This window comes from Cryptomeria japonica, chromosome 8, assembly GCF_030272615.1.
Source record: "Cryptomeria japonica chromosome 8, Sugi_1.0, whole genome shotgun sequence".
NCBI lineage: Eukaryota > Viridiplantae > Streptophyta > Pinopsida > Cupressales > Cupressaceae > Cryptomeria > Cryptomeria japonica.
This window is the reverse complement of record NC_081412.1, coordinates 446,351,311-446,369,739: the sequence shown is the minus strand read 5'-3', so window position 1 is coordinate 446,369,739 and position 18,429 is coordinate 446,351,311. Positions and strand designations below refer to the sequence as shown.

At 40.9% G+C, this 18,429-nt stretch overlaps 1 protein-coding gene across 4 annotated transcripts in view; it reads right to left on the bottom strand.

Annotated features, from left to right (window-relative positions):
• LOC131052518 (uncharacterized) overlaps positions 1-18,429 on the bottom strand; it is a 158,660-nt gene that overhangs the window by 70,380 nt on the left and 69,851 nt on the right. For all 4 annotated transcript variants that reach the window (XR_009107442.2, XM_057987132.2, XM_057987133.2 and 1 more), the window contains exons 4-5: positions 5,948-6,049; positions 5,421-5,802 (exon numbers count right to left, since the gene is read on the bottom strand). Coding sequence is in view for 3 of the 4 variants with exons in the window: in XM_057987132.2 (XP_057843115.2) it covers positions 5,421-5,802; positions 5,948-6,049 (484 nt within the window). In the remaining variant the exon portion in view is untranslated. The remainder of the gene's footprint in view (positions 1-5,420; positions 5,803-5,947; positions 6,050-18,429) is intronic.

Sequence of the window (18,429 nt, the reverse complement as noted above, 5' to 3'; positions counted from 1 at the left end):
CCGAAGGGGGAATACACTGTGAAGAGCGAGAGGGAGACAGAGGAAAGGGGACCGAGGAAACAGACATGGAGACAGAAGCAGACAGCCTACTAGCGAGATTCCAAATGGACATAGAGGTTCCACCTCCTTCACCATCGCTAGGGCCTGATCAACAGGAGAGGAGCTTGAGGATTGAAGAAATCAGGAAAGGGCACAATACGTCCTCACCAGTAGAGGGGATCCGAGAGTGGGAACCGGTTGCGCAGCATTTTCTTTCCGAGTTGGAAGTAATGAGGATAGCCACGAAGAGGATGATAGATAATTCTCGAGGATCTGATATGCCTGCTATAGTAAGAGCAACGGAAGCACTACTGGCGTTTATGACAGAAGGCTGCGAGAGGGAGTTCTCAGAGAAAATTAGGAACCAAGGTTTGCCCGACACGGAAACTCTGGAGATAGTAGCAAAATGGGGAGTACCACAGATCCTTAGTGGGCATACAGGAGGTAATCAGGAAGTAATGAGAGCTCTCACTTCCATGGAACGGACTTTCTGTACTACATTCTTACAGCTCCAAAGGATGACCTGGAAAGCGAGCAAAATGGAAGGAGACCACACCTTAGCCCTACAGCGAGAGAGTGAACTGAAAGAAAGGATCCATGCTATAGAGCAAGAAATGGTTCAAGAGAGAACCACACGACTGGAAAAGGAACGGAAGTTGGCTACCTCTGAGAAGGACCGAATGGATGCACTCAGGCTTCTGAAAGCCACTCAAGAGAAGCAACTCCTTGCTGAAAGGGATCTGAAGATACTCCGAGAACGGACCACTACAAGAACAAGGACGTCCTCTTGTCCCTCTAAATAGATATTTCTTGTTATTTTGATGTGGTGTTTGTCTGGAAGACGAACAAGTTTTGGGGGGGGATGATGTAAGCTAGTTAATTAGTAAATAAGGCTTTTGTAATGCTTTAAAAGAAAACAATAGTATTAAGTTATATCTACGGGTAGTTAGTTGCCTGACGGTTGGTGGCCTAACCAACCGCGAACTCTTTATATTGTAAACTCGTAGCACATTTTGGACACATTGAATGGGAATGGAATATAATAGAGAAATCTGTGTTACATGAATATATCGTGGTATACTGTATTGTGTGTTCTTGATTCCGTGTTAATGTGTTACTATGCTTTGGTGTTATAATTTGGATATTGATGTTCTGGATACTACAACCTAACTCACTTAGGCTACTTACAAAACTAACTCCTAAGCCTATCCTAACAAATTGCAAAGGAAAAGGGAAGAGAGAATGCTTGAAACAAAAGGGAGGTGCTGCACCGAGAAGAGATTGTTTCTCTCCCTACCGAAATGGCACAAAAAAATCAATTGAAATACCCCAGAGATGCACAACTTCAGTTGCATAAGTGACCCAAATGCATGTATGGAAGTTGGAATTTTGCTAAGTGTCAAGAGGAGAGAAGGATTCCCACAAGTCATGCTCAGAAAACAAGTCAACACAGCATATATGGAGAGAGGAGCCACAACATACACTTATGATGAAGGTAAGGAAACATACACAGCATGCACAAGTTGAAAGAAGGCAAGAATGTAACTTCAATTCGTTTGAAGGCCAAAGGCCAATCTTACAGTTGCAGAAGTGCAAAAAAGATTACAAGTCTTCAAGAGAAAAGAAGAGCATAAGAAAGCTCAAGGCAGCAGAGAGAGAACCCCTTACAATGAGGCTTAACAACCTTATGTAGAAAAATGGGTTACAATGGTGATCATGACCCCTGCATGTCAGTCTGGAGGTGCAGGGAAGTGCATGCACTTGGCTTGTACATACAAGCAACCTAGCCATACCACCATAGGCAACTCTGAGGAAGGTAGATTGACTGACCCTCCAAAGTCAGACATGACATAAGTCACCCAGCATGGCCCCGTACCTTCCTTGAAGGAAATCCTACCAAAACATTTAATACACCCTTGTGGCTCCAAAAAAAGTCACCAAAACCGTCGGAGCATTAAAGGCCTTGAGTGTCGATCATGCCATCCGGAAGTGTCGCCAGTCGGAAGGAATCTCGGAGACTTCGGAAGCTCGGACTCCTGAAGTGAGGAAGACAAGGGAAGAACTTTGGAACCTCGAGGTTCCGGAGTTCCGGGATGGAGAGGAGAAGAGAAGGGAAAGACCTTCGGAACCTCGGGGTTCCGAAGTTCCGGAGGAACTAGAGAGAGAAGACAAAAGGGGAAGGAACTTCAAATCCTCGGGGTTCTGATATTCCGGGGAGAAGAAGGAAGAAGGGGAAGGAGGGAACCTCGGAACCTCGGGGTTCCGAGGTTCCGGGCAAGGCAAGGGAAGGGAACTTCAGAACCTCGGGGTTTCGGAGTTCCGAGGAACTGCGCAAAGGAACTTCAGAACTTCAAGGTTCCGGAGTTCCGAGGAAGAAAGGGAAAGGCTAAAGAGGAGGGGAACTTCGGAACCTGGGGTTTTCGGAGTTCCGGGCAAAGGGGAAACTTAAGAGAAGAGGAGAAGGAGAGGAAGGCTAGTAACTTCAGAACCTCGGGGTTCCGGAGTTCCGGAGAGAAGGGAGAAAAGGGACAAGGGACAAGGGACAAGGGACTTCGGAACCTCGGGGTTCCGAAGTTCCAGGCAAAAGGAGAGAAAGGCTAAGGAGAGGAGGGGCTAAGGAGAGAAAGGCTAAGGAGAGGAGGGGCTAAGCTAGGGAAGGAACTTCGAGGTTCCGAAGTTCTGGAGAAGGAAAGAAAGCGGCTAAGGCAAAGAACTTCGGAACCTCGGGGTTACGGAGTTTCGAGGTAGAAGAAAAGGCCAAGGGAGGAACTTCCTCCGAACAAGGCAACACTTCACACTTCATGATTCTTCTCTCCTTGATCAGCAGGGGCAGCGCTGGCCCATAGAACATATCTCTAATCGGTTCTCACTGATGGACCAAGGGTGTCATAAAATGACAACAGTTACCACAGTGAATACAAAAAACTGCCTCAAAGCTCTTTGCTAAGTAAACTTTGAAGGATTTGAAATCTGCCATGAAGATGATTTCAGGTGAGATCTTTGGAAGATGCTATAAGAGAAAACCCATAGATCATTGCCTTCATTGTCAATAGGAAGCAACAAACACATTAGCTATTGTGTACCATTTACTTGCATTGTGATTATCTAATGAGCTTGCCTCCTAGGATCCTCCAACCTGGCCTCCTTAGCTCTAGATTTTGTGACAAGCATTCTCAGACTTGATATTGGTACTCCTGAAGTAAAAAGCTCCTCCAATAAGAACTAGACACTGACACTTGAGAGATTTTGAATCTCCATCTTGTGGTCTTCCTTTGTTTCTATTGCTTTGCACGGTTATCCCCACACTATTCCATTTATAATTGTACTAAATTGGGGGTTACTCTTTTTGGGTTAAGCCCCATGTTCCAAATTTTCTCACAGTTTTTGATTCATGTCAGTGGCACTTTTGCCCTAATACTTTCCTGTTGTATGTGATGTAAATTATAGTCCCTTTGATCTTTTCGGGTCATTTGTGGACATTAATATATTTTATTTCTTTCAATATTCTTTATTAGTGAGAACTTTGCATTTCCTAGTTGCTTGCAATATCCATGTTGTGTTCTCCTACTATCGTAAATTGCATTCTATGAAAGGAATCTTGATTGACCCTGGCAAATCAGGTTGTCTGAGTGATGCAGATAAGGGAGCCCTCAACAATTCATATGCCTCTTGTTGCACTCATTTCTTTGAAATAGTCTCTTTAAGATAATCATTGTATCATGTATGAAAACACTTTAGGACCTTCTTGTTAAAAATTGTTGAGCCTGATGACAACAATTTTCTGATTTCAAGGCATGCTTCAAGATGTCTCTAAAACTTGTAAAATCATGTTGCCCTATCAGCTTACTTGGTCTTGCACTAAGACCTAGAATAAACCACTAGTATTGCAGTTCCAACTCCAAACCATATTGGATTGATCAAAATTCATTTTACGGATATCAGTGTTTAAAGAATTATATGGCTGTCTAGAATGTAAAATCTGACTACACAGTAAATTGTTTGCTAGATGAATATCAAAAAGTATTGAAAATTTTAGTCAACATTGAGTTACTTTAATTGGTTCACCATTTGAACCTTCCAAGTTTTACTTATCATATTCTAGTCAAGAACTCTATTAACGGAGATGGCTCCAAAGTTGGCAATTTATTTTGCTTGCTTTAGCCATTGCAAGCCACAATTACTATGACACAAATCAAACCTCATACATATTTCCATCTCCGCCATATCCCAAGCAAGGCTACAATGGGATAATGAATTGTATCCATTTAATGCATTTGGTATGCTTCTTGGATGAATGGATTTAATAAAGTGGCACAATCCCATCAATATCTCTTATTCCCATATAAAAATGTCCGAGACTGAATTTGCGGTTGATCACTCGACAATTCTTCTCATTCTAGGTAAAAATTCTTTGATAATTATATCATTTGTTCATGCATTATTTTAAGTTTTACTGTTCTAATATCATAATTCTATGTTTCTCAATACTTATTATGTCTTTTATAAGTCCATTGTTTCTACTTTAAATTTTCTGATTCTTCACTGCTTTTCTAACATCTGATATTTATCATGCAAAAAAACAAGGGGGTATGAGATGAATCCGAATAGCTAAACTGAATACAATCCTCATATTCTAGCTCTCTGTCATCGCCTCTATTCCATTGTCTTCTTTGTTAAGTTAGAGGTACCTGCTTCCTAGACATAATAAATGTTATATTACCACTATCAGCATCTGAAGACACTAAGCAGTTCTCTCTTTAAGATCTTTATAGAGGAGCTAAAATTGTTCTCAGGGCTATATTGTTCACTACTAATCTATATATGGGCAAGATTTAAGTTTTACATGTCATTTTTTGCATTGAGTCCTTGGATTGGATGAAACCCTTATATTAGATTCTTGGAGTTTTACAACCTTTAGATTTAATCTCTTAGATATTGCCTGAGGCCTATACAGAGCATTTATCAAATAAAATTTTGAATATAAAAATTAAGTTTGCAGAAGAAAATATTGAGGGGAATTGGTATGAATATTTCCTTCCATCAATAGCACAAGTTTGCTTTCGCAAACGCTTCTTTTCTAGGTAATAACAGTGTTACATGGTGTATTTCATATATTTATCAACAATTGGAAAGATCAAGCATTTTTTTCAAATTGCTTGATGAACTCCTAAATATGTCACAGGTTTATATGGAAATCTACTTTTTATTTCATGGACTGTGGAAGACTTAATACTCTTTATTTCTATTGGTAGAGTGTAATCTCAGGGACTTACTCCTTAAATTTGTTCAGATAACTAACATTTTAAAGCAGTCATACAGTGGTTTCCAAGTCTGTATTGTCAAAATCGATGATTTGCATAAAATAGAAAAATAAAGCATACATTGTAGGAGATTCCACAGGAACATTGAAAACCAGTCTCTGCCTCCACAATTGCACGAATTTCAGCTACTAAATGGCTTCCAACCATAAGCAGATTCCTGCCATCAGAAGAAACACTATGGAACTCATTCTCAATCTCTGAAGTAATATTCCTAGCAGATGCACTGACCCCTTCGCATTTGCTTTCAGAAGCTGAATATGGACTCAGGTGTCCAAGGTTGCATCCTGTTGAAGTAGTTTCATCTTTCATATGCTCCTTTTCAAATTCCTTTACAGATTCAAAGCCTACTACAAAACCCACGAAGTGATTGGGAAAGGACCCTAGTGCAGCACGCTTTTTGGTCTCAGATGTGATATCTATACTACATTCATCCAATCCTGACCTGCAGAGTGACCATATCACACACATAATGCTTGCTAGTGTTATAGCCAACATAATTTTGTGCTTCCTACACAACTTGCTTTTACAAGAAACCTAAAAGAGCTCATAAGTATGTGTGCATCAATTCAATGACCATACATAAGCACCTTTCTAGTGTACCAAACCGCCTGAGCACATTCATTATCTCTCTGCTAGCTGCTCTATATGGTGTAAGATCTTCCCCATTGATCAAGACTATGTCAGGACACCTGCTCAATCAAAAAAAGAAAACAGGTGATGATTCTCAATCAAAGCTTCAAATTAGAACATCACAAAAATCTGGAAGTGGTAAAAGGTGGGAGTTACAATCAAAATGGCATACGAACCACTAACTCCTAAAACAGAAGGCCATAATGTGACCTATATTCTATAAAGCCGTCAATTTGAAAACAAATATCCAACAGACAACAAGATGGACTAAAAGTACAGTCCAAAATCTCCAATAATAATTGATCAAAAAGAATAAATCTAAATCTTCAATGGAGGAAACATACAAACAAGAATTGAGGCTTCAATACCTAGAAGTACAATGGGAAATTTCAGCAGCCCAAAAAATGAGAGGTGATCAAATGATGTAGCATGATTCATTCCAGTTTTTTATAGCTCTATAGCTTTCAAAGTCAATCTTGCCATACTAAATATGCTATTGCTGGAACACAGTGTGTTTACAATTTGTGAAAAAGAAAATTAATAATAGTACAATTACATAGGAAAGAGATCTCCTTCAACATAATCCGCACAAAAAATGGACAAACTTGAACACACCAGCAATGTGATTACACTAAGAAAACGATACAAAAAATGGACAAACTTGAACACACCAGCAATGTGATTACACTAAATGAAAGAAAACGATAGAAGACCAGGCAGTTCATGTTACATGAAAATAGCAACCACACATTTTTCATTATCCATGCAGCACCTCTTTTTCTCTCTCTAAGGATGTTGCAGAGGTTAATTCCTTTTTTTCTATATTGCTAATCGTTTGCAATATTCTGCTCATACATTCATCAACATGAGACCAATACAAGCCCTTGCAAGTACAAAAATGAGACTAGTTCTAGCCCCTTTTGAGCAACCACACAAGAAACCATCCATGGAAGACAAAGAGTCACAACCTAGAATTCCATATTGGATGTCCCCTTGGGATTTGAACTTGGGTATCCACAATGTGAAATCAATGCTTTAACCAATTAAGCTCAACCCCTTGGACAGAGATTAATGCCTTAAAAACAAAAATCGGTGAAAATCCCTATTAATTGGCCTAGTGATTAGACCCCATAAGGTTTCTTGACAAAGCACAAAACAAAAAAACACAGTGTCTCCAATTCGTTCAAAAGAAGTCGCGTCATTTTATTGTTTTCCAACAACAAACATTGGCTGGAAATCTAAGTTACGGGGTTCGGCTATATAGGCCCCCATATGCCTAAATACAATTCGGGTATGAGGGTCGTATGTGGAACAGCATTTGGTTCGCTTGGGGTCCACCTCCGACTCCAACTCCTCCGTCTGCTTCTGCTATGTAACATTTTGTGTCTTCAGCGTCAGTGCTTCCTATCTTCGTGTCTTCAACGTCAAATTTCGGCTCATATATTGTTCCGAACAGCTCCGCGATGGTATATTTGGAATTGCCACAACTCCTGGTATCAATTATTATATAATATATAATATATATATATATATATATATAATTTTTATATTGTTTTTGTACTAACAAACCCAACTCCTGGTATGAATTATTATATCTTATTTCCCCATAAAGTGATTATTATATCATTTAAATCCAAACTTAGGAAATATTAAAATATTTCAAAATGTTTCCTTATTTATTAATAAAATGAGATCCGGGGCTCAAATTGGAATTTCGTCTAAAGTGCTATGATCACTGTTGACGATTGAACCTTTGCAGGCTGACTGGCAGTTCCTCCTAAAAAATAGGAACTCGCCCTAAAAAATAGTTACCTCGCTCAAAGTGCCAAAAACTGTCTGAGAGGCTCTTGCTCAGCTCCGTGGTCCCTCGGGTGGTCAACCTGTTAACTGCCAATTCTCCCTAAAAAATAGGAGACCTCCCTAAAAAGTAGGAACTGTCGTTTGAACATCTGAATCAGCTCACAAAGCCCCTTGAAAGGCTCCATGACTCCTGAATGGGTTCCCTCGTCACTCCACTGCCCTACGGAAACCAGATGATAGGCCAATCCTTGCTCAACTACATGTCACCTAGGAAGGGGACATTACACTACATAAGATGACCAAGAATGAATGATGGTGTTGATCTTACTGATAAAACAACAACAAAAAGATAAATGCTCCGCCAATCTTGGAGTAAAATATGAAAGACATGCCTCAATGCAAAGTACATATGAAGTGAAATTTAAAAATGCACAACAGGAAGGTGTCTTAGCTGAAAACGATTATGAAGTTTAATTTTCAGGTGCTTCTGCAAGTGAGGAGTAAATGAGTCTTCATGGCAGTTCTGAGATTGAAGGATATGCTGATTTGGAGTTTACTAAATCAGCAACTATTGATAAGTCATTTGAAGGTATGGAATTAATGATTTATTGCTTGAGCAAAGTGTTATCATCTCACCTGTTCAAGCAGTTTGCAAGGAAACAATTACAAAGACAAAAGATCAGCTTGCTGCTACAAAAAAATTCCGTGAGCAATTTGTTGCTAACCCACTTCTTGACATGGAGACAAAGTTATGATTTGATAATCAACTTTTTGGGATGGATGTTGAGATATTTTCCATTTCTAATAACATAGCTTGTGACCAGCTTGTGACCGTAGCAAGATATGGGACCCAGGTGATTGTTTGGGTCACCCAAGACTAATAGTCAAAATGGAGCAATGGTAATTCAATGATATGATGAGGTATGCTCATATTTTTACTTTCAGCCCACATGAAAATAACTTGACAATGTTTATGATGATGCATAAGAGTGGGATAGATAAAAGATTTGATAGGACACTCTGGTATGAGGTACTCCCTTCTACAAAAGAAGAATCTAGATTTTGTGAGTATCTTAGCTTGGCTTATTATTCTGAGACACAAGAAATGAAAATAGGAGTAATTTACATTCATATTCCAATTTTAATCAGAGTGGTGCAGCAAAAGCATTGTGCAGTGATCCTGAGATTGATTTGGGATCCTGGAATCATGTTAGGTTTAACGGAGATCAATCAAAATTGAGATGGCATTGCTTGAGGACATGCAATTTTGGGAAGGTTGGACTGTAATGTCCCCTTTTCAATCTATTTCAACATTCTTGGAAAGTTCCAAGATTCCTTGGAGAAGGCCAACTTCACCAAAAAATACTTCTGACAATGGTAGTGAGCACACTTACTCAAGATAAGTCCAACAGTACTTTCTGGATGAAATTTCAACATTCTAAGATTTGTCCACACTTCACAGAGAAATTTGCTATCTATGGAAGGCACTATCTTTCATAAAGTTAGATTACCTGAGAATTTAAGGTAATTTTGGCATGGTCAAAAATCATATTTGGACCATTTTATTATTTTCCGTAACTTGATGGCTGTGCAAAAATATAAATATTTTATTTATTAAATGATTCATATGGTTCTAAAATAAATTAACGCAAAAGTCACTTTATTATGAGGGGCAATATGAATTTTTTACAAAGTAATTAAATTGTTATTTAATATGACTTCTAGAGAGATCCGAAGGGGTTATAAAAGGAGGTTGAGAGAAGTAATTTTCTCATTCTTGATATTTTTGACATTTGCTATTTCATGGAAACCCTAGTTGTCAAGTTGAGTAAATTACTGCCCTAGGACGAAAAGCCTAAGGTGAAGATTGGTTTTGGGGGTGAAAAATCTTCCCAAGCCAATACAGCAGGATTCATTCCAGGTCACAAGTTGTGCTAAAAGATCACAGTTTGATGTTGGAAGAGTTGTGCTAAAAGAGAGATATCATCCTAGTTGATATTGTGCTAAAGGTAGAATTATTGAGATTTGTTTACAAATAATAATTTTATGTGGAGCATATTGGATGCAGGTGGATTTGGAGATTTTTGTTAACACCAAAGGACAAGAGCGCTCCATAATAGGGTTTATTTAGCCCTAGCCATCTCATTTAGAGTCCACCTGAAAGGAGTGATATTTGGAGATATATGTGTTAGTCGCAGCCTTGAAAGAAGTGTATGATGTTATTCTGTATTTATTGTTTGAATATAAACTAGTTGTCCACCTTGGAGGCATAAATATAATCAGCCACTTAGCTTAAGTGACTTTGAGCAATAAAAATGGAGCTGCATTAAATAGGAAATTTAAATTGGGGAATAGCAATTTTGGATGCCTGGAAGATGTTTGAAGGCTGTTGCTAGATTTCCTAAGAGTCCAGATATACTAAATTGTCTGCTCTTATTCTATGCAATTCTAATTGTAAGTTGTTAAATTCCATTCGAAGGGACTTTACACTGAGATTCTGACTTCTATTCATAAGCTAACAGAACATGTAAAAATTGCTTGAGAAATGGCTTATAATAATTTTTTGGGGTAGCGATAAGGAGGCAATATAGATTGCTGTTAATGAATAGTAATAATGGGTCTACAGATAGGACAATTAGTAGGTTCATAACTCTAAGTCTTAGTTGTGTTTGGTAACATTACACAAATAAAGCCAAACAATCAAACCTCAAAACCAAATTAGGAGTTAAGAGTGGTGAATCACTTGTATTCTTTGTTTATGTGTTGGGCATGGTCATGCTTTTCTGATGTAATTGCTGTGTTGGTCGTAAAATGGGCTTTGTACTACTTGTTAAGCTACGTTGGTTAAGTATGTTAGTGTTGTCAAGATTAGTTGTCCATTGCACGACGGTTCCCCACGGGTGGTAACCGCAACCCTTGATCGTGTCTTTATATATGCTCTTGTACTTGTTGTTGGATACACTGATGCAGAGAATGATTATTGTACTAGACATTTTGGCATTAATGAAAGCATTGCTTTGAGTTTCTGGTTACTATTCTATCCTATGGTTATCATCTAACTGTTGATATGCAATATTAATAACACACCCCACAGGGTAAACATCTGGAGCCGTTGCCGTCTGAATCTGGGTAGCCACGGAGTGTGAATGGCCTACAGAGGATAATGGGCCAGCCCATTGGCAATAGCACCGAGGGGGATGATAGCCGACTAAGAGAACTTTACGAAGGGGAGAACGCATTGACAGGTGACTTAGTGATCTGGTTCCAAGCGGCTATAGAGACTTTCGTACAAGGGGAGGCTACACAAGAAGAGGTACCCGAGGGTGTAGTTTGGGACGCTCTCAACGTCAACCCGGCCGCAAATAGGTTGTTGCACCAACTCCTGCGTCTCCTAGCCCAAGCAACCCTTGCCCACAAGCACAGAAGGGAGGAAACCCAACGTGAGGAGCAACACCAATAGGTCCTCCGGGAGTATGAAGAAAACAACCGTTGCTGGGAAGAGGAGCCTAATGGCAAGCGACGATGGGAAACTTGAACCTTGAGCCTCAGGGGCAAAATAAAGAACACTCCTACATTATGTACGGGAATTAATGCCCGGCTTATTAAATAAGGATAGAAATAAGAAGGCACAAAGTGAGGAGTGGGAGGCCACACACAAAGCCCTGATTCTGGAACAAGTAGAACGTAGACGGAGGCTGAGGCAACTTGCTGAAGGACGACCTGCCGAAGGGTTGCCCGAAGGGAACCAAGGAGGTGTCACGGAGAGTGCAGGAGCAGAAGCTGAAGGAGATTTCTACATGTCGCCAGAACACCGTAGGGTGAGAAGCTACAAAGAATTTTTGGAGGAAACAAGGCTACGAAGAAATATGGTCGAAGAGACCCGGCATCAATTCGGGAATTTATCCCTTACACCGCGCACGGAGGACCACCGAAGGGAGCGAACAGACGACGGGGGTGAGAACGGAGGGGAGGGCAACCGTACAACCGTAGGTGCGGAGGAGGCATAGGCACACGGCAAGCAGGACCCCCTCTTGGGACCCATCACACCAAGCATGCAAGTACAAACCACCGTACCCCCAGTCACTCAAACAACACACACCACCGGCGCGGATGGGAGTGGTGCAGGTAAACAAAAGTTGTCGAAGTTTAACGGCGACGGGAAGGAAGATCCCGTCCGCCATTGCTGCACCTGCGAAACCATATGATCAACGAACGGTGTTACCGACCAGGACGAATGGGTAACACAATTTCCAGCAACCTTAAGGGGAGTGGCCATCGACTAGTACTCCGATATGGATAAGGCCAAAGTCGGCACATGGCCCAACCTAAAGAAGGAGTTCGAGATAGAGTTCCGCCTCCTTAGAGACGACAATGAAATAGTAGCCGAAATCAATGGCACAAAGCAAAACAAGAACGAGACAGTCCGAGCCTATAGTCGGCGGCTCAAGGAACTGTTGGGGAAGAGAGTCAACCAGCGGATGGGTTGAAAAAGAGATGGTTCGTGGAGGAACTGAAACACTCCCTCTGGAAGAAGATGAAAATTGTTCCACCAACCTCATACGAAGATGCATATAATAAAGCGACGGATCTCGAGAGCGAGACCAAGACATCCAAGAAGAAAAAGAAGAAGGATAGCTCGTCCGAGGATGATGACTCTTCGAAGGGAAGCAGCAACGATGGCGAGTCCGGCAAAAAGGTGCAAGCCCTGCCAGAGGACATGCTAAGGATGATGAAAGAGTTGAAGGTTATGAAGGGAGGTCCGAGCAAGACCCACGAAGGGGAGCTTTGGTGCACGGAATGTAAGACGGACGGCCACATGAAAGACTCCTGCCCAAAGAAGGCCTATTGTGATATATGCCAATTGATGGGGCATCCCACCAAGGAATGCCCCTCCAACATGACAACACGAAACCAACAAGTATTGCTTACCCAGGAACAACTGTAATGTCCCCTTCCCAGGCGTAATGTTTCAGTTGACCGATGGCCTATTTCGGAGACCCGTAGGCTACTCAATGGGTGAAATTAGGGTTTCCAATTTTGGAGGTGGTTGTTGCTCGTGAATTAGAGTTTGGATCGCGGATTCTTTCTGGGTTTTCAAAGGGCTTCGCAGTGGTATGTCCGGCTTTGCGTTCTGAGCACTTTATGGAATTTACTATTTTTAGTAAATTCTATTTCTGGCAATGATCCTAATTATTTCGACATAGTTGGTTCTCTTCTTTAGTTGGTTCAGTTGGCTTCGTCACTTTTGGCCTTGGGATGTTTTTGGAGAGATAAGTTCATTTCATATAAATAATGTTATGTTTTAATGTTATATTTTAAAGTTGACCCCTTGGCCTAGCTTCATCACTTCAAGTTGTTTTAAAAGGTGGTCTTCAAGGGTGGACGCATCATGGAAGGGATTTAATATTTCCTAAGGTCTAAAATCTTGCTTATGAAAAGGGGTGCCAACTTTATGAAGAGAAGTGAATTAAAATAAAGGTTAATTAAGCTTTTAAAAGTGGCGTCATTTCTTGGAGGAAAATTCAAATGTGAAATTAGGGTGCACTTTCTAGAAGCCTCTAGAGATCCCTTGTTAAGCTTATAAATGGAGGCCTCTTCCCTTCATTTGGCATCTTATGTCTATGGTAATGTTACTCTGCCGGAATGGTATTAGGGGTGCTTCGAGGAATGAATGCCTCCTAGCCTTGGCATGGCTTCTTGCTTGAAAGATAGCAACTAGTGGTGATTTAGTGTAGTTGTGAGAGTTTGTAGTGGGGATTGCATTGTAGCTTGAGTTGTGCTTGAAGTTCAGTTATTTGCAGTTCATTTCATTTTCGGGAGTCGCGGTTAGCAGGGCAGATTTGTAGTTTCATTCATATAATCCAAAATAAAAACATATTCATTCTGGGTATTGCATATTTCCTCTTGTTTTGGTTGGGCGCTCCTTTGTGCAAATTTGCAGATTCTAATATGAAGTGTTTTATTTTATAGAGAAGAATCGCCATTCTTGCCTGGCGTCACTACTGGGATTTGCCTTGGGGTTCGTGTTAAATAATATGTTGGGTTAATGTCTGATTTCTTGGTATTGGTTGGGTCGCCTCCTTCATAGGAAGCCATTGCTTTTGGTTTTGGGTCATTCAAACTAGTATTGAGAGAGTAATGAGCATTTTAATGATTCCAGGTGTTGCTGATTAAGCATTTCACGTGCAGGTCTGTCATAAATCAGAATATTAAGATTGATCATTGAGTAGAATATCTTGGACTTATCATTTTTGTTAAGCCCGGGAGAGCCTTCTATATTGTTACAGCATTGTATAGTCTTAATCCTATGAACTTGGCAAGCATTTACTATCATATTGTAAGCTGAACAGTAGTACTGGCAGCTTTTCTTCTCATTTTCATTTCACGCTTGTTATTTACATTTAATTCCATTTGTAAGTTCTTAGCATCTCTGCCATATGGTAGCTCCATTCCCACCCTGGGTTTGAAAGCACATGCTTGGTGTCAAGTTTTCCTTTCAGCAATTGTAATTGTAAAGATCCTTTGACCATATGTTAGTCCATCTTGGGCACATTCTTGGTTAGAGTTGCTTTCAACATGCACCAAGATCCTCTGACCATATGTTAGTCCATCTTGGGCACATTCTTGGTTAGAGTTACTTTCAGAATGCTTTAAGACCCTCTGACCATATGCTCACGCCTTGCCCAACCCGGGATCCTGGTGTACATTCTTGGTTAGAGTTGTATTCCTCATCGTTTTGGTTTAAGTGCTAACCCTAACGGATGTGTGTTGCATTACTCTTTGTAATTGATAAATTGAAAAAATTGGTCTGGGATATTTCAGTGGTATCAGAGCTTCACATCCTGCCATCCTGTGAAACAAACCTTCTATGAGTGACAGAGAAAGAAGATACTTAGCAAGGGAAGATAAGGAGGCTGCAAGTTAGTTTCAGTTTCAGTGGTATCAGGTTCCTGAAGGTCAGACAGCATTAGAGGTTTTGAGGGCTCGTTGGGAGTCTTCTCCGGAAACAGAAATGGGGGACAGTGAAAGGCGAGTGGGTGGTACTAAGAGGTTTACAAGCAATCGGGATGAAAGTGGAAAAGGAAGGGAAAGAACACCAAGTCCGGGAAGGAGGTTCGAGAGGAAGATGGATGCCTTATTGGATATGGTATCTCTCATGATGGGGAAAATGGGTCAAAGTTCTAATTCACAGAACAATCAAGGGCACACCGGAGAACACAGCGGCTCCAACCAGCATAGTGAACATGTTGCTCCACATACCTCAAATAGAACAAACATTTCTTCCAGGCCTTTTAAACCCACCTTCTTGGCACCAGTAAACCCTCAACCTGATCCGGGAGAGAATGCATCATTTGTGGAACAATTGAGACTTGATCGTGCTGAGTATGAGTCTCTTCCTGATGAAATCAAGTTAGACATGTCTTACAATGATTTCGTGGACCATAAAAGGAAGAATAAAAGACATGGGAGACATTGTGAACATAGGGAAGCAATAGTACAGAGGGATTTGCATCAAGCAATCAACAAGGTTATGCTTCTACATTTTGATGGGAGTGATAGTAGTTCAGCTAGAGCTTGGATACAGAAGTTAGACAACTATCTAGCTCTTAGACCCATGACAGAAGAGGAGGCAATCAAGTTTGCTACGCTCCATTTAGATGGGGTAGCACACGAATGGTGGTACCATGGTCTAGTCACCTTGGGGCATCGGTCGATCACTACCTATGATGAGTTCACCAATAGGCTCATAGAGAGATTCGAGAAAAAGGATCCAGAAGTGCATTTCAGAGAATTGGCACAACTTAGACAACATGGCACAGTTGATGCTTACATAGCTGAATTTCATAGGCTTTCAGTAATGGTCACGGGAATCACCGAGAGGCGGTTGGTGATCCTATTCAGTGAAGGGCTTATGGAACCACTCAAGGGTTGGATTAAAGCTTTCGATCCACCCTCCTTACAAGAGGCAATGAAAAAAGCAAGAAATATGGAGTGGGCTGCTCCTAAGGCAAAAATTCAATCCAAGCCATTATTTCACAAAAAGGATAAAGGAAAGGGACCTCACCATAAGGAGTTCAAACATCATAACACTCATGTCACAAGGCTGGATCCAGAGACACTTAATGAACTCCGAAGAAAGGGGTTATGTTTCCGATGTAGAGAAAAATGGTCCCAAGATCATATTTGCCCAAAGGGGGTCAACATTCATCAAATTGAATACTATTCAGCTGGAGAAAGCAATTCTGATTCTTCAGACCAGCAATCAGATTGTGATGACAGCGAAGTGGAAAGAGTTCCCGAAGAATCTGAAGGTGAAAAAGGAAGTGGGGGTACCTTGGCTCAACTTTCGAGCTTTCAAAAAAATGAATCCTTCAAGGTTCGAGGGATGATTAAGGGGCAGCGAATAGTTGCTTTGATTGATACTGGAGCAACGCATAACTTCATTGATGAAGTGGTGATGGTAAAGAAAGGGCTACAAACAGAAGATTTTGAAGGCTTCAAGGTTATGGTTGCTGATGGGTTTCACATTTCTTGCACCAAGAAGATCCCAAATATGTCTATGCAATTGGGCAACTACGAAGTCAAGGATGACTTCTATGTAGTCAACATTGGAGATACGGATGCCATCCTAGGCATTCAATGGCTATGTTCACTTGGAGAGATCTCCCTAAATCTGCAAACCATGGAGCTCAAGTTTCAATCCGATGGGAAGAAGGTGGTGTTAAGAGGAATGTCTAACGGTGGACCTCGGATCGTGTCATTAAAGCGAATGGCAAAGTTGATTCGGCATGATCAAGTTGAGTGGGCTGCGGAATGTATGATTCTCCCAGCTAGTCCGGTTGAAACAAAGAGGGACTACCCTCCTGATATCCAATCCTTACTCACCAGGAAGAGTAAAGTGTTTGCTGATTTACCTCTTAGGCCACCTCTCGAATGAGGCTCAGAGCATGTCATAGAGCTCAAGGAAGGGGCTAAACCAATTATCACAACTCCATATCGGTACCCTAAGAAGCAAAAGGATGAGATTGAGAAAAACATTTAGGAACTCTTGGAGATGGGCTTCATTCGTCCAAGTAAGAGTCCTTTCGCTTCAGCAGTTGTTCTTGTGAAGAAGAAGGATGGTACCATTCGTATGTGTGTGGATTATCGTGCTTTGAATCAAAGCAACATCAAAAATCGATACCCCATTCCAAGGATAGATGAGCTCATAGATGAGCTACATGGAGCCAAGTTCTTCTCAAAGATTGATCTGAGGTCAAGCTACTACCAAATTCGGATGAGAAGGTCCGATGTTGAGAAGACAGCATTTATATGTCACTATGGTCACTTTGAGTTTTTAGTCATGCCATTTGGGTTGACTAATGCTCCTGCTACCTTCCAGTCTTGTATGAACAGAGTCTTTCAGAAGCAGTTGAGGAACTTTGTGTTAATCTTTTTTGATGACATTCTGATCTACAGCAGGACATGGGAAGAACACCTCAAGCACGTAGAGGAAGTGCTTAGCATCCTTGAATCAGAAAGTTTGTTTGCCAAAGAATCCAAATGTGAATTTGGAATGAAGGAGCTACTTTACCTTGGTCACATAATCAGTGCTGATGGAGTGAAGGTTGATCCCGAAAAGATCAAGGCAATAGTTGATTGGCCACCCCTAAAGAACTTGACTCATTTGAAAGGGTTCTTGGGTCTTTGTGGTTTTTACAAAAGATTTGTGAAGGGCTATTCACAGAACGCTGCTCCTCTTACTGACCTCACGAAAAAGGGAGCTTTTTGTTGGACAGAAAAGGCTCAAACTACTTTTGATAAGTTTAAGAAGATCATGAGCTCTTGTCCGGTTTTGGCAATTCCAGATTTCTCCAAGCCCTTCGAGCTACAGTGTGATGCATCTGGAGAAGGTGTTGGGGCTGTTTTGATGCAAGACAAGCATCCCATTGTGTTTGAGAGAAAAAAATTAAGAGGTGTTGAAAGGACCTACTCCATCTATGACAAGGAAATGCTTGCAATCATGCATGCATTAGCTAAGTTCAGACAGTATTTGGTGGGGAGCAAATTTGTGGTCAAGACTGATCACAATAGTCTCAAGCACTTCATGCATCAGAAGGATTTGAACGAGAGACAACAAAAATGGGTGAGTAAGCTTCAAGCTTACGATTTTGACATTGAGTATGTCAAAGGGAAAAACAATATTGTGGCTGATGCTCTATCTAGGAGACCTCATCTGAGTTCATTGTGTGAGCTCACTGCTGATTGGAAGGACATGTTGCTCGCTGATTATGCCAAAAATCAGTTGGCAATCAGCATCATTGAAGGTACTTTTCATGACGAAAGGTACAAGGTGGTTGACGGGTTGATACACTACAAGGGTAGAATCTTTGTGGTGGCTGATTCTAAACTCAGAAAGAAGATTTTGATGACATTCCATGACATTCCACTTGCTGGTCATCAGGGTTTCTTCAAGACATAGGCAAATTCAGGAAAGATTTGCTTGGAAAGGGCTGAAAGGGGAAGTTCAACACTACATCCAAGAATGTCCTATTTGTCAGATGAACAAAAATGAGCACACTCTACCTGCTGGTCTGCTGCAACCTCTTCCCATTCCCAACCAAAAATGGGAAAGCATATCAATGGACTTCATCACTGG